Below are 16,594 nucleotides of genomic sequence, written 5' to 3' on the forward strand. Positions count from 1 at the left end.
ATTCGACATTTCTTCAACCGAAATTTCCGAGAAAAAAAAGTGTTGCATTACTACTGAACGCCCATTGTAAATTGAATATTTACGTACACTACTTTTTACTTTCTGTGAAATTATAGGGTGTCCATATTTAGTTTTTCTTTGTTTTTAGTTCTAAAAATGATCGAGGGAAAATGAAACTAGTTGTGTGTAAACAAAAATGTCCAACGTGGACTGAATAATAAACTATGAATAAAAATTTATGAATGCATGTTTTCGCAACGATGTGTACTGACAAATTTCTCATGATCTTCCAGCGGCCTCAAGTAGTTTAAAATCCACGAGCTTTCGTCCGAGTACTGCTCGGCTATTGTCAATTGGTGATTGTCTTTTGGTTGCGGCTACCATCCTTATACAGCAGCACTGCCTTCTGTGACGTCACTAGTGCTCGCTCCAGCGCCATATAGGGTGGTGGCCTAGGAGTGCCTGCCGAAAGCTCGTGGGTTTTAAACTACTTGTCGTGGCTGTAAGAAGAGAGATTTTTGTTACGATATGTTAAAATTGTTTTAAAAGCTATTTCAGTACTTTCTTTTTTTTTCAAATTTTAAAGTACTCTCAACTGAAATTGCTCTCTGATGCCGAGTACCCTTGGGGAAAGGATGGAACCGACAGATAAGTTGGAAGAGGGGTGGGATTGAGGAAGTGGCCAACAATGGGCGACCAAAGGCCTTCTTAGTCGAGGTTGGTGGAGTGGTATCAGTGTCCAGCAGCCGGCTGAGCGGCCCGTTAGGGGAGGGGAGTCACTACTGCTTCCTCAGGCCGCGGTGGCAGGGCAGACGGAATGACAAGGTCGTTACGGCGGGCGGCCGCTACCGGCAGCCACAGCACAGCCTCTCTTGGCGGCTCATGCCCTTCTGTCAGGGTTGCGGCCCACTGGATAATTAGCGGCCGTGGCGGTGTGGCCGACTGCGTCAGCCATCCCGGAGAAATGTCTGGGAAGGTCGGTTTCTCTTTGGATGTAAAGTGAGTTTTGGTGCCGCTCCTCCTAATGCACACGCAGTTGGGTGCATTAAAAATGTTTCCATTTACTTCAATACTAGAGATAAAAATACGAGTAATACATGGTGTACCATTTATGTGATGACCACGTGCACTGGGCAGTGAATGACCGATAGCGAGCGCTCCGTTGCCCGGCGAATCAAATGCTGTGTCGCTCGTCTACTACCGCAGTACAAAATTTAAAATACATGCAGATAAAACTTTTACTCACTCATGCGACGCGTGGAGATGCCGGAACTGCCTGTCGTTGCTCTCCACACATTCCTGACATGTACTCAAGAAAATATTCATCACAAGATGTAATTTGCTTTGTGTAATTGAATTAATTGACTCGCGTATGTTACCCTAGACTTCCTGCAACGTGTGGGGATTTATTATGTTGACTCTATCCTTTAGCGCTCCCCATAAACATAAATCGGGCGAGGTTAAATTGGGACCTCGAGCGGGCCAGTTGTTGTTGCTAATGACTCTACGATTGAACAAATCGTGAACTGCATACAAAGAAACATTGGGCGTACGAGTTCTTGCCGAATCATGTTGGAAAATGGAGAAGCTTCTTTCTCCTTCACTCAGTTCATTAAAAAACGTTTGCAAAATGTTTTGTACATATCTTTCACTGTTGACTCTATCGTAAAGAAATAATAAAAAAATAAAAAGACTGGCACTATTAATGTGTCACCACTAACTGCTCCCTACACCCTTATTTTCTGATGGTGTTGCGGTTCCGCATAAAGCAGAGTATATCATCGGCGCTCCAATGTAGTCAATTCTGGGAATTAACACACCTCTATAGCAGAATCGAGGCTCGTCTGAAAACAGAGTGAGGTAAGGATCCGACACACCACGCTGCACTTGTTCCAGAACCCATTCGCAAAATCTAGCCCTGTGCGTGGGATTACCAGGTTTAAGTTCCTGCACTTTTGTTACTGTATAGGGCTTAACCCAAGTAACTTAGCAGCTTGAGGGTATTTTTGTTCTATCGTTGCGTGATTTTTTTTTTCGCCAGACGCGTTTCGCTTTATTGAGGTAAAGCATCATCAGTGGTCTGTAATTAAGTTATTTACATTTTGATTTGTTTTTAGATCGAAAAACAGTTAGTTCAGAGTAGGTTGATTTGTACTTACGGTGATGTTTCGGCTGATTTCTCGCTTACATCGGGAAATGCCGTCTGCTAGCGCATCTTTGTTTTTCCACCCTCAAGAATTATAAAGCAACTACGGACACTATGATCACACAAATGAAGAACTTAGCAGCTGTTTGTACAGAGGGGCGAGAAAGTTGCGTTTGCTGTGAAAAAGTCTAAGAGATTTTTTTAGGGGAATTTTCCAGCTACTGTGTAATGTGATCTACATGAGGTTTTACGAGAATTGTACATCATAGTTTACGTTCATTGCCGTGAACACTACACGTTTGACGAAATTTCTTCACTAATTTGTGAACTGCATCACGACAAGGAGTTCGAACACCTAGAAATTTCAGTTCAAACAATCTCTGGGTAATACGAACGGACTCTGTACGCAGATACGAATCGTATCTAGGACTGTTGATGTTTTCAAAAATATCGGGATTCCGATATATCGACATTTAACGAAGTATCATTATAAGCCGTCGATACTTCGAAATAAGTATAGATATATTTTTATGTTTGCATATTTAAGTATTGATTTATTATTAGATATTCTGTATAACAACAAGTTAGCTGCATGCTTATCCTCCTTGGAGCAAGAACTGATAGGAAGATGATGTACATTCAGGCTTGGCGATAACTACTTAGCCAACAATAGTTACTGCGTGTAAGTGGCGCAATAAAGGGTGTCCGACGGATCCGTCGATCCGTTTCGTCAGATATCGGATTTGTCAGGAACGCTTCATGCCGACTTCCCTGTTTTTTCATTTCTGCAAACTACAGCGACCTACCAGCTTTAATGTCAAAATTGCGTGGTGAAGTTAAACGTTGCAGGTTCTATTGGTAGCACCGAGCGCCGATTACGTCAGCAAATACTCTCACACATCTCCGCCCACCACAGAAACCAATCATGTCATTTAGATTATGGTCTTCATTTTCAGAAACTGTTTTTGATGAATGTCGATGTGAAAGTATCACACTAGTTGTGTTAAAAATTATTTTTAATGCAAATGGTGTGCTGTTTCACCACATGGGAAATCCTGTTATTCCATTCAAACCTTCACCACAACCACCAGCACAACCATAATTCTTCATTGTTCCACCTATACTTGCTTCACACTTAAAGGTAAAGATTGGACGTCATGGGAGCTCAAAGAGTAGTAAGACTCCTTCAGTGAAAGGAAAATTGCGTTCTACTACAATTTCAAAAGAACAATTTCATATATTTACCGAAAATAGCGCAAAAATTGTAATATAAAATAAAAATATTGGAGCTCAATAGTGCCATCTCGGTTTTGATATGTCGATGTATTGTGGTAGGGAATACTGGACATACAGAGTGGTCCATTGATTGTGACCGGGCCAAATACTTCACGAAATAAGCATCAAACGAAAAATCTACAAAGACGAAACTTGTCTAGCTTGAAGGGGGAAACAGATGGCGCTATGGTTGGCCCGCTAGATGGCGCTGCCATTGGTCAAACGGATATCAACTGCGTTTTTTTTAAATAGGAACCGCCGTTTTTTATTACATATTCGTGTAGTACGTAAATAAATATGAATGTTTTAGTTGGACCACTTTTTTCGCTTTGTGATAGATAGCGCTGTAATAGTCACAAACGTATAAATACGTGGTATGACACAACATTCCGCCAGTGCGGACGGTATTTGCTTCGTGATACATTACCCGTGTTACCAACTGCGGAAAAGGTCGATATCGTATTGATGTATGGCTATTGTGATAAAATGGCCAACGGGCGTGTGCTTTGTATGCTGCTCGGTATCCTGGATGACATCATCCAAGTGTCCGGACCGTTCGCCGGATAGTTACGTTATTTAAGGAAACAGGAAGTGTTCAGCCACATGTGAAACGTCAACCACGACCTGCAACAAATGATGATCCCCAAGTAGGTGTTTTAGCTGCTGTCGCAGCTAATCCGCACATCAGTATCAGACAAACTGCGTGAGAATTGGGAATCTCAAAAACGTCGGTGCTCAGAATGTTACATCAACATCGATTGCATCCGTACCATATTTCTATGCACCAGTAATTGCATCGCGACGACTTCGAACGTCGTGTACAGTTCTGCCACTGGGTACAAGATAAATTACGGGAGGATGACAGATTTTTTGCACGCATTCTATTTACTGATGAAGCGTCATTTACCAACAGCGGTAACGTAAACTGGCATAATATACGCTATTGGGCAACGGAAAATCCACGATGTCTGCGACAAGTGGAACATCAGCGACCTTGGCGGGTTAATGTATGGTGCGGCATTATGGTAGGAAGGATAATTGGCCTCCATTTTATCGATGGCAATCTAAATGGTGCAATGTATGCTGATTTCCTGCGTAATGTTCTACCGATGTTACTACAAGATGTTTCACTGCATGATAGAATGGTGATGTACTTCCAACATGATGGATGTCCGGCACATAGCTCTCGTGCCGTTGAAGCGGTATTGAATAACGTATTTCATGACGGGTGGATTGGTGATCGAAGCCCGGATTTCTTTCTGTGGGGAAAGTTGAAGGATATTTGCCATCCTAATCCACCGACAACGCCTGACAACGTGCGTCAGCGCATTGTCAATGCATGTGCGAACATTACGGAAGGCGAACTACTCACTGTTGAGAGGAATGTCGTTACACGTATTGCCAAATGCATTGAGGTTGACGGACATCATTTTGAGCATTTATTGCATTACTGTGGTATTTACAGGTAATCACTCTGTAACACCATGCGTTCTCAAAAATGATAAGTTCACAAAGGTACATGTATCACATTGTAACAACCGAAATAAAATGTTCAAACGTACCTACGTTCTGTATTTTAATTTTAAAACCTACCTGTTACCAACTGTTGCCTAAAATTATGAGCCATATACTTGTGAGTATTTCAGCACCATCTATCACAAAGGGAAAAAAGTGGTCCAACTAAAACATCCATATTTGCTTACGTACTACACGAATATGTAATAAAAAATGGGCGTTCCTATTTAGAAAAACGCAGTTGATATCCGTTTGACCTATGGCAGTGCCATCTAGCGGGCCAACCATAGCGTCATCTGGTTTCCCCCTTCAAGCTAGAAAAGTTTCGTCTTTGTAGTTTTTTTTCGTTTGATGCTTATTTCGTGAGATATTTGGCCCGGTCACGATCAATGGACCACCCTGTATATATCGATATATTCTGGAAGATACATCGATAACTAGGTATTTCGTTATTTTTACGTCAGCCCAAATCGTAAATACCCACTCTTTGTGGAATGAGATAATTCAGTCCTACCACTATTAACAGTTCGCAGATTTCGCTTTTACACTCGTGGTGCTCGTTTCACAGTTCAAATGACAATGACCGACATTACGCGTACCGTGGCTTTAACTGGGAGACCCGGGAAGCATTCGACTGGCTTGCGCTGATCCGTTGGCTGGCAAACACAATCCCACACGTGCGATCATCAGATAAAAGTAGCACCATGTGTATTTTTGGGGATTATAGATTGAGGTCAGTTTAGAATAAATTATTGTAATAATGATAATGTACTCAATTTCCCTAACACAACGAACGTTGCAAGGTTGGTAATAAAAACATTTGATTGACCGTGAGATATCACAGATAGCACGAAACGTAGAAGTTTTACGCGCTATTCTCGCTTCCAAGCAAACCTCTACTACAAATTGATCTCCACTTTAATTACCGTACATGTTCAACTACAACTGTATTTCCTATTTCTTTATCTGCACTTACTGAACATGAATCTCGTCTAGTAAGAGGTCTATTGTATTCAAGTTGTAGAAAATTTCATTTTTATTTAGGCCAGATGCCCTTCCCGTTAGCCGGCCGGAGTGGCCGAGCGGTTCTAGGCGTTACAGTCTGGAACCGCGCGACCACTACGGTCGCAGGTTCGAATCCTGCCTCGGGCATGGTTGTGTGTGATGTCCTTAGGTTAGTTAGGTTTAAGTAGTTCAAAGTTCTAGGGGCGTGATGACCTCAGAAATTAAGTCCCATAGTGCTCAGAGCCATTTTTTGAACCCTTCCTGTTGGCGCATTCGTAAGGGAGGGAAGTCGTGAGCGCCAACTGTCTGTGAGTTGTGTAAACTTTTTTCTGTGTCTGTTTGTAAATCACATTTTGTGAAGCGAAAATTGGGTACCAGCCCAGCAACCCCCTAAACAAACGTGGGAAACAGCTTAAAGCCAACATCGAGCAGCCACGGTTGTTAATGTGACAAAGTCGACAACTTTTTTAATAACAATCTAAAAAGCGCCTAACTACACATTTACAATAATTATTATGGTATTTTCATAAAGAACATCTCTCACATGATATTTAAAGTTTTTAATTACTGTACCTAATTATGTAGACTTGGCCACCTTTCATTGTGCTTATCTGTGTAAATAAAAACGTAAATATTCGTGTGTTCAAAAAACATATCCGGGAGATCTCAAACCGATTCCTCTCAAAATTTGACACAACGTGGCATTAGAATATATACTTAACTTTAGATACGGACTGGAGCGACATAAGCCATATAAATAGGCTATACATGTAATATACGTAAAAAATAAAATTATTATGTATGTAGTGTGCCTTCATATGCCATATGGAACTTCAGTAGGTATACAAAGACATGCGTGTATTCTAATCCAACGTTGCATCAAAATTTTAAAGCAGTCGGTGAAGAACTTCCAGAGATTAAAGATTTTGTGGAAGCAAATTGTTAGATCTACAAAGGTAAAAATGTAAACGTTTGTGTGTTTAAAATCTTAAACCTTCCTAAGTTCTTCATCGGTTGCTTTGAATTTTTAAACATCGTTACTTTCGAATTCTTGCGTGTTTTTATGTACCCACTTTTCAATATATATATATAATATATATAAATGGGTAAATATGTAAGCGGGTAACTTTATTGCCAAAAGTTTCCGGAAGTTCTTGACCGACGTATTCGTACTTTGTTTCCCATGTATAGCGCTTCTACATATTCCTAGCGCAGTGGTTAGCACACTGGACTCGCATTCGGGAGGACGACGGTTCAATCCCGCGTCCGGCCATCCTGATTTAGGTTTTCCGTGATTTCTCTAAATCGCTCCAGGCAAATGCCGGGATGGTTCCTTTGAAAGGGCATGGCCAACTTCCTTCCCCTTTCTTCCCGAGACCGATGACCTAGATGTCTTGTCTTCTCCCCCCAAAACAACCCAACCCAACATATTCCTTCCAGCCTTTAACCTTTCTCTTCTTAGCTTGGTATTAGTTTCTTCATCTGGGCTCTTGATATTCATGCAGCTACTTCTCTTTTCTCAACGGATTCTGTAATGTTCCTATAGACGACAGCAATCTTCCCTTACTTATAAGTGCTTCTATATCGTTGCATTTCTCGTCTTGCCACATCTGCTATGCTATTTTGTACTTCCCGTCTAGCTCTTTTTTTAGACCCTATGTTCCCTTTTGCCTGCTTTATTTGCTGCATTTTTATATTTTCTCCTTTCGTTAAAAAAGGTGCTTTCCGCCACGTAGAGACAAGAGTCTCAGAAACAGCCAATTGAATCACGCAGATACACCCCCTAGCTTACGAGGAGACGTTCTCAGAGTCAGTTTCCTCCACGAAATCTGACGGAAGTCAGAACAAGGAGACCAGTGTTTCCTTAATTACTTAGTAGCTGAGCTGAGGTGGGTCGGAACCTCTGGACTCATGTGACAGTTGAGGCTTTACCGAGAAGTCAAACTCTCGTCATCTAATTCGGAGCGGATGTCGCCGTATGCTTCAGACTTAGACGTCTGCAGCTTATCAAACTCCTGAGACATGTAAGTTACCACTTTTTCTCTTCGTCTTGTGAGTCTCATACCGTACACGCACCCCTGCGATTAACGCGTTTTGTTCATTGCGATTTCAAGATTTTCTTTTTTGAGTCCTCAGTCTTCTAACGGTTTCGATGCGATCGGCCACGAATTCTTCCCTAGTGCCAACCTCTTTATCTCAAAATAACATTTGCAACCTAAGTCCTCAGTCATTTGTTGGATATATTCCAGTCTCTGTCTACCACTGCAGTTTTTAACCTCTACAGCTCCCTCTAGTATCGTAGCAGTTATTCCCTGACGTCGTAACACGAGTCCTATCATTCCGCCGCTTCTTGTTGATAGTGTATTCCATAAATTCCTTTTTTCGTCGAGTATGATGTGAATCTCCTCGTTCCTTATCATATCAGTCCACCACATATTCAACATCATTCTATAGCACCACATCCCAAACACTGGGATTGTCTGCTTTTGCAGTGTTCCCATAGTATATAATTCACTATCATACAATTCTGTACATTATCAAATATTTCTTCCTTAGATTAAAGACAATGTTTAATACTAGCAGACTTCAATTGGGCGGTAATGCCCTCTTTGTTCTTGGTCTCCGTTTCCTACTTGTCCCTCTTCGTTCTTGCACATACAGTATACCATTCGTCTTTCCCTATACCTTACTCTTATCTTTCTCAGGATTTCGTTCAGCATGCACTGATTTTCTTTCTCTTGCTTCATAGCGCCAAAGCTGCCTATCTGGTGTCCTTACCTTTCCGAAAGACAAAGAGAGCTTCATGTAACAGATCATCAGTTTTCATATAAACATTTAGCAGTCCTCGTACTAGGAGGTGAAGAAAAATAGCCTCCAACCTTGTCCTCTTTCAGAAGCAAAGCTCCCTGGTATCCCCTACTACAAGGGACCGTGCGAGGTGTCGCAGTGGTAAATCACAGGTCTCTTATTTGGGGTAACGCCGGTTCAAATCCACTCCTAGCCATCCAGACTGAAGTTTAGCGTGTTTGCCACAACTGTTACGATCCGCAGCTCGTGATCTAGCGGCTAGCGTTGATGCCTGTGGATCACGGGGTCCCTGGTTCGATTTCCGACCGGGTCAGGGATTTTCTCCCCCCCCCCCCCCCCCCCCGCCCCACTGGAGACTGGGTGTTTGTGTTGTCCTCATCATTCGGGAAAATGGCGAGACTGGACAGTGCAAAGGCTGAGATACTGTACGGGTGCTGATAGCCGCCCCGCAAACCAAATGTCATCACAAATGTTGGGACGGTTCTTTTGAAAGTACACGGCCTGCTTCCTTTCAAATCTTTTCACCACTGGCGACCTCGGCCTCTTCGCTGCCGTTACAGCTACGACAAAGTACCAGAAATCAGCATCGTCACAAGATCTCTCAGGGAGTTATCGAACCAGTCGTCCAGATCGGGCAGGTCATTTCGTACATCCAGCAATTACCATCTAGCGACGTTAGCAGGTTTGTAAGAGGACAAATCTGTACCAATTTTCAGTTTTTTTTTAAATTTTGAAAACGCACTTTAAAAGACGATATCAAGTTGCAAAGTTGAGAGCGCTTCTGATCTGTGTAAAGTACAAATAAAACACTCCGTAAAGAAAGTGCAAGCAGTGTGCTGAGACATGTATCGTTGGAAGTGTAAGAGAACAACCTATGTGTGTTGCTTACCGTGAGGGGCGGCGCTGCAGACCTTGAGCAACAGCAGCAGGAGTGTCACGGCAGTCCCAGTGCCTTGCATGGCGTAGGTCGTGCTGTCACGCCGGCGCGATCGCATCTGTAACAGCCCACAACCACAAGTCTTAATTACTTGATGCAATCCAGAAGGAAACTGATATATTAAAACAGATATCAGTTGCTAACAATTATAATTCCCATCAGGTTGATCTGTTGTACCAAAAATTACCAGAAACAAATGATGCTGTTATAAATTCCAAGAAGAGATTTACAAAAATGACAGGAGAGCTTCTGTAAAGTTTGGAAGGTAGGAGACGAGGTACTGGCAGAAGTAAAGCTGTGAGTACCGGGCGTCAGTTGTGCTTCGGTAGCTCAGTTGGTAGAGCACTTGCCCGCGAAAGGCAAAGATCCCGAGTTCGAGTCTCGGTCGGGCACACAGTTTTAATCTGCCAGGAAGTTTCATACATGGGACCTATTTCAAATAAAATAAATAAATTATTTAAGAATATAAGCGTGACAATAGCATTTAAAACCAATAACCCACTACAGATGAAATTGAAACACACAATTGGGGAATCAAATGTATACCAAAAGTCGGGCGTTTACAAAATACTATGTAATGATTGTGAGAAACAGTATATTGGCCAAACTGGCCGTAAATTCCTAACACGTTTTAAAGAACATACTACTGGTGCTACTCCACGGACCAAATCAATATTTGGTCAACATCTGGATGGATACAATCATTCTGAGGGTTGCATCTCTAACAATTTGAAAATATTACATACTGCGCCAAAAGGACTACTGCTACATACTTTAGAAGAAATTGAAATCTTTTCACTTCATAAAAGTAATCCGTTATCTGTTTTAAACGAACAACTTCAATTCAAAGAAAGACATTTCTTTGAGCATTTCGATGATCTGCTTTAGAATGTTCACTCTTCTGTCCGTTTTTAAAATTATTATGACTTTTAGGAAATATTTTATCTTTACTTTGTAATTTTATGTCACCAAACATTATTTTATGACTGACTATCTGTTTTAGGATGTTTGCTTACACGCTTTTAGACTGCATATTGCTAATTCACATCCTTTTATTTTTGACACTACGGCTCATAATATTATAATTTTAAATTCCTTCCATTTTTCATTATTTTTATCTGTTTATAAGACTGTCATGCAATTTGAGTAATAGCAATACCTTTTTAAAAATTATCACATCTAATTTAAAAAATAAAAGTTTGCAATCTACATAAGAACTTCATAGACAAAATTTCATAAATATGCACAACTACTTCGTATCGTATCTGTGCAACATGTACTATACTTGTCAGCTAAAGATTATTGCAGCCTATTCATTGAAAATCGTTCCAATAAAGACATGTTGCTGCTGAATAGTACATTGTCTGACGTGACAGCCTTTGCCATTCCACTTTCGCAACAACTCCGTTAGAAAGAAGCCTGCTGCCACATCTTTGCACTGGCGTTTATCATCAACATGGCAACCACTAGTTTGCCTATCGACTTTACAACAACTTCAGTGGAAAGAAGCCTGCTGCCTCATTTTTGGAACGGCGTCCAACTTCACCATGGCAACCTGTGGTTCCAAATGGTTCACTTACAGGCCTTGAGAGGGGAACCCATGTACTGTCAAAACGAAGTTCATTTTCCTACATGTTTAAGTATTTTTAGCGCTTCTTAATTGGCAATAGCTGTTAAATAAGCTAAGTTTAGTGTGTGTTTATTTTTATTTCTTGACAACGTTCTTTTAACTAAGAAACTTTACATTGCTATTCGACTTATAACTCATTGGTTAATAATGACATCATAGCGTCAGAAGTGAGCGGAGCCTCCATTATACAGGGTGTTACAAAAAGGTACGGCCAAACTTTCAGGAAATATTCCTCACACACAAAGAAAGAAAATATGTTATGTGGACATGTGTCCGGAAACGCTTACGTTCCATGCTAGAGCTTATTTTATTACTTCACTTCAAATCACATTAATCATGGAATGGAAACACACAGCAACAGAACGTACCAGCGTGACTTCAAACACTTTGTTACAGGAAATGTTCAAAATGTCCTCCGTTAGCGAAGATATATGCATCCACCCTCCGTCGCATGGAATCCCTGATGCGCTGATGCAGCCTTGGAGAATGGCGTATTGTATCACAGCCGTCCACAACAGGAGCACGAAGAGTCTCTACATTTGGTACCGGGGTTGCGTAGACAAGAGCTTTCAAATGCCCCCATAAATGAAAGTCAAGAGGGTTGAGGTCAGGAGAGTGTGGAGGCCATGGAATTGGTCCGCCTCTACCAATCCGTCGGTCACCGAATCAGTTGTTGAGAAGCGTACGAACACTTCGACTGAAATGTGCAGGAGCTCCATCGTGCACATATCCTGTATGAAATCATGATAACGTGCTCCACTGAGCGTAGGTGGAAGAACATACTGACGAAACTAAAATGAGCTCTAACATGGAAATTAAGCGTTTCAGGACACATGCCCACATAACATCTTTTCTTTATTTGTGTGTGAGGAATGTTTCCTGAAAGTTTGGCCGTACCTTTTTGTAACACCCTGTATGTAGTAAGACGTACACTGGTTTCTCCAGTAGTGATTCTCCAGCAGAAGTAGGTTCTTACTCATGGGTAATTCATCGATTTATAGCTTTATAACTTTATGTATTTTCTTTATTGTATATAGCCCTAATGAATAAATTGTGATCAAGACTGTTTTTAATAGTAAGAAAAAAGTGTTAACCTTTGCCTTAGCTCCCAGACTTCCTTCTTACATGAATTTCTTTTGATTATTATTTTTGCAGATCCATAGGTCATCTTTGTCTTTGTCTTCTGGTTTTACGTTTCCTTTTCTTAAACACATAAAACTTGCTTTGGTACGTCAGGACAAATCTTAAACAATCACAAGAGAATCAAACCACGTGGACTGAAAAAAAGGTAAACGGTTAATCACAGAAGAAAGAAAGGTCAGCGGGATGAGCGCTTCATGAATTTAAACTTTCAAAGGGAGGCCACGACGTTCAGATAACGGATTCGCTTCAAACTTTGTACAATTTTAGTAATCTATTAGGACAAAATGTGCAAATACTAAGGCGAACTACGTAGACGATTTCGAGAAAATCACAAGAGACTTCTTGACGTACTGGTGGGTTGTAACCCTGAGCACGAGATGGTGCCTGTCTTATGGTCAGCGTTCATGCTCCGTAATCAGTGGATCGCTCGATCAAGTCCCGCTCATGTTTTTATATTCTTATTTTTTTCAGCATTAGTCATATATCATACATATTACATACGCCAGGTAACATAATGAAAAGACACGTCCTTGCATGAATTCTTACTGAATTCCCAACGTTATTTGGTTGTTTACTAAATTTTTTATCACAACGAATATTATCGACTGCCGGCCGCTGTGACCGAGCGGCTCTTGGCGCTTCAGTTCGGAACCGCGCTGCTGCTACGGCCACAGGTTCGAATCCTGCCTCGGGCATGGATGTGTGTGCTGTTCGTAGGCTAGTTAGGTTTAATTAGTTCTAAGTCTAGGGGACTGATGACTTCGTATGTTAAGTCCCATAGTGCTTAGAGCCATCTGAACCATTTTTTTTTATTATGCGACTTTTATTTCTATAGACGAGTTACAGACTTTATCTAGCGCCTTCAGACGTCTTCATATAGGCACTCCCAGCGTCTCATGGAGATGCTATTAAAATACATTCAATCGAACAACGCCAATTCTCGGCACCAATAATAACAAAACCGTCACGTTACACATGGTTTGCATCCAGACTGTCGAAAGAAACAGAAATTTTTCAAGATGTCAACGAGCTTTGTTGTTCTTTAGAAAGCTGAAGATTCATTTTGCTTGCAGGAAAACTACATTCATTCTATGTCACAGATGCATTTTTAATTTGTCTTTTGCGTGTATGCACGAAAAATACTACCTTGAATCTTGTAATGTCAAAAGGACATCCGACGACTAATTGAACATTACCCCCGTATTCTGGCATACTCTTACTTGTTTTACTACTAAATAAAGTTATTAACAGCTTTATTTATCGATGTTTGATCTGGGCTTTCCACGCCAGTCCCTCGACGTTTAAGCGTTTGTCTGTATCGCAGCGTTCAGGTGCGAAACAGTTCTCTGTATCTTACACGATTGTAGGTACAAGGGATTTCGGAAATCACGACAGGCATACTTTCTCAGAATAGGTTTATTCATTTGTCAGTTTATCTGCCGGAAGTTATATATAAAATATTTGTTGTAGTAATAAAAATTCGTAAGCAATAAAATAAGATTCGAAATTCAATAAAATTTCATGCATGTACACTTGTCCTTGTCTTTTTATCATATTACCTTCCAAATATGTATGAAATAGTAGGAGCCCCCTGCGGGTCTAGGGGTAAGAATAGGCCCGAGGTCTTCCTGCCTGTCATAAGAGGCACCTAAAAGGAGTCTCACACGTTTCGGCCTATATGTGTTGGTCCCCTGTAGGGTTTGACCTACATTTTTCAAAATTTTTCCTAAGAGCGAGCCAATTGGGGAAGGGCGCCTTACATGGTGCATCGTGTCCATTGTGCACTGAGATCTTTAGCCCACTTTCTCGTCGTTGCATTGCAGTCCCGCTCATCCTCCATCTCTTGAGCGAGGACACCTTCCTGGGTGGGTTTCCCTCCACCCACTATCCAGTGTCGTTTTCTGCTCCGACGATGACCAATTCTTGGTTCCTCATATCCAGCACTGGAACCAGTCCGTTGTGGTGGGGCCGCCATGTACCATTTTGGTTGTGGCCCCCTGACAACACAGGGATCGCTCTGCTGCTGCCTGCGCTGTTGACTCCCCACATATGCCAAGGAGTAGATGCCTGTCTTCCTGGTGCATAGGCACTCCCAACAATGGCCATCCTGCCAGGTGGCTCTTGCTGAGGCTGGCTGGCGCCCTAGGGGAGGGCCTTTGGTCGGAGTGGGTGGTATCAGGGCGGATGACACGGAATGAAGTGTGGTACGTCATCTCTTGCTGGTGGCAACCCACCAGCAGTCTTTAAGCGTTCCAGGGCTCAATTCAATGCACAGAAGTATGACCCCAAATCGTTACCCTCCCTGGCCACACCATGGGAGGAATGCATGGCTAAGGATGGCAGCGAAGCTTATTAACCCTAGTATGGTACCTTGTATGTACGAGAGTTGATGGGGAATCATTCATGTCAACGAAGCCTAAGTTTTTTGAGGAGCATTTAGAGGACAAGTTTGGGGAGGTGGAGGGCTCTGTGTCACTCTCAATAAAAACAGCATCCTCTGCCCAGTCACGTGCATTACTCGATTGTGAGAAGCTGGGGGATGTTTCTGTTTCCATCACGCCCCATGAGAGCTTAAATATGGTTCAGGATAATATATTCCATAGGGACCGTCTTTTAGAGCCTCATGACGAGCTGCGCTCCAATTTAGAGCGGCGAGGTGTTCACTTCGTCTGGCGCGTCCATCAGGGTCCGAGGGATAATCAGGTTGACACCGGTGCCTTCATCTTGGCCTTCGAGGGTGACACATTACCCAAGAAGATCAAGGTGATGTTCTACCGCTGTGATGTCAAGGCATATATCCCTCCCACGATGCAGTGCTTTAAGTGCTGAAAATTCAGTCATATGTTTTCCCACCGTACTTCCAGCGCCACCTGTCGAGATTGTGGACGTCCATCCAATCCCAATGTTCCATGTGCCCTGTGCCCTGTGCCCTGTGTCAACTGCAGAGATCACCATTCCCCTTGCTTTCCAGACTGTAGGATTCTACAGAAAGAATGGAAGATAATGGAATATAAGACCCTGGACCACTTGACCTACACTGAGGCTTAGCGAAAAAACGAGAGGCTCCATCCTGTGTGTATGACATAAACATACGCCGCCGCTACGACAGTGGTTCTACCATCTCCTGTTTCGCCATATACAGTTGGCTCTCAGTGCCGTCCGAGTCCACCTGCCCCCTTGAAAGTTGGGGGCACTTCCCTCCCTGTTACTCCCACATGATCTACCTTGGGAGCAACACCCCTCCCACCAACCATGAGGGACATCATCAACCCAAAGCAGGCTGTTACACATCTGCTGTAACTGGTCCTTCATATACTGGATAAAGGCGCTGTTTTCTGCATTGCCTTCCAGGAAACCTGGTTCCCAGCAATACGAACCCCTGCCCTCCATAGCTGTAGGGGATATTACAAGAACCGTATCGAATATAATACGGTGTCAGGTGGCGTTTGCTTCTGTGTCCTGAACTCGGTGTGTAGTGAACCTGTACCCCTTCAAACTCCTCTAGAAGCTGTGGCTGTCAGGATAAGGACGACGCAGGAAATAAATGTCTGCAACTTATATCTTCCTCCAGATGGTGCAGTACCCTTGAAAGTCCTGGCTGACCTGATTGATCAGCTCCCTGAACCTTCCTACGGCCATAACCCCTCGACGAGGCTGAGGAGTCCAAAATTTACTGACAAAGACGGAAACAGGAGTGTTGGGAGAGGTATGTCTCGACCATTAACAAACGTCAGCTTCCCAAATCTGGAACTAGATCAAACGTCTTCTCGGGTACCACACCCCATCGGGTGTCCCTGGTGTTCACATCAATGGCGTGTTGTGTACAGACGCAAACGCAATTGCTGAGCACTTTGCTGACCACTATGCTCGCGCCTCTGCATTAGAGAATTATCCCCCAGCCTTAGCGCTCTCAAACGGCGGATGGAAGGGAGGGTTCTCTCGTTCACTACACGCCACAGTGAACCCTATAACGCCCCATTTTACAGAGTGGGAGCTCCTCAGCGCCCTTGCACATTGCCCTGACACAGCTCCTGAGTCTGATCGCGACATCTCGTCATCTTCAACTGGATCTGCTGCGATGGCGTCTTTCCATCGCAATGGCGTGAGAGCACCGTCATTCCGGTGTTCAAACCCG

At 42.7% G+C, this 16,594-nt stretch overlaps 1 protein-coding gene across 1 annotated transcript in view; it reads right to left on the bottom strand.

Moving 5' to 3' along the window:
• Nucleotides 1-16,098, bottom strand: part of LOC124620225 — a 79,989-nt gene extending 63,891 nt beyond the window's left edge. The window contains exons 1-2 of the mRNA XM_047146893.1: nt 16,063-16,098; nt 9,639-9,744 (exon numbers count right to left, since the gene is read on the bottom strand). Of these exons, the coding sequence (XP_047002849.1) occupies nt 9,639-9,744; nt 16,063-16,098 (142 nt within the window). The remainder of the gene's footprint in view (nt 1-9,638; nt 9,745-16,062) is intronic.
• Between the last annotated feature and the right edge of the window lie 496 nt (nt 16,099-16,594).

Source organism: Schistocerca americana, chromosome 6 (assembly GCF_021461395.2).
Source record: "Schistocerca americana isolate TAMUIC-IGC-003095 chromosome 6, iqSchAmer2.1, whole genome shotgun sequence".
Taxonomy (NCBI): Eukaryota; Metazoa; Arthropoda; class Insecta; order Orthoptera; family Acrididae; genus Schistocerca; species Schistocerca americana.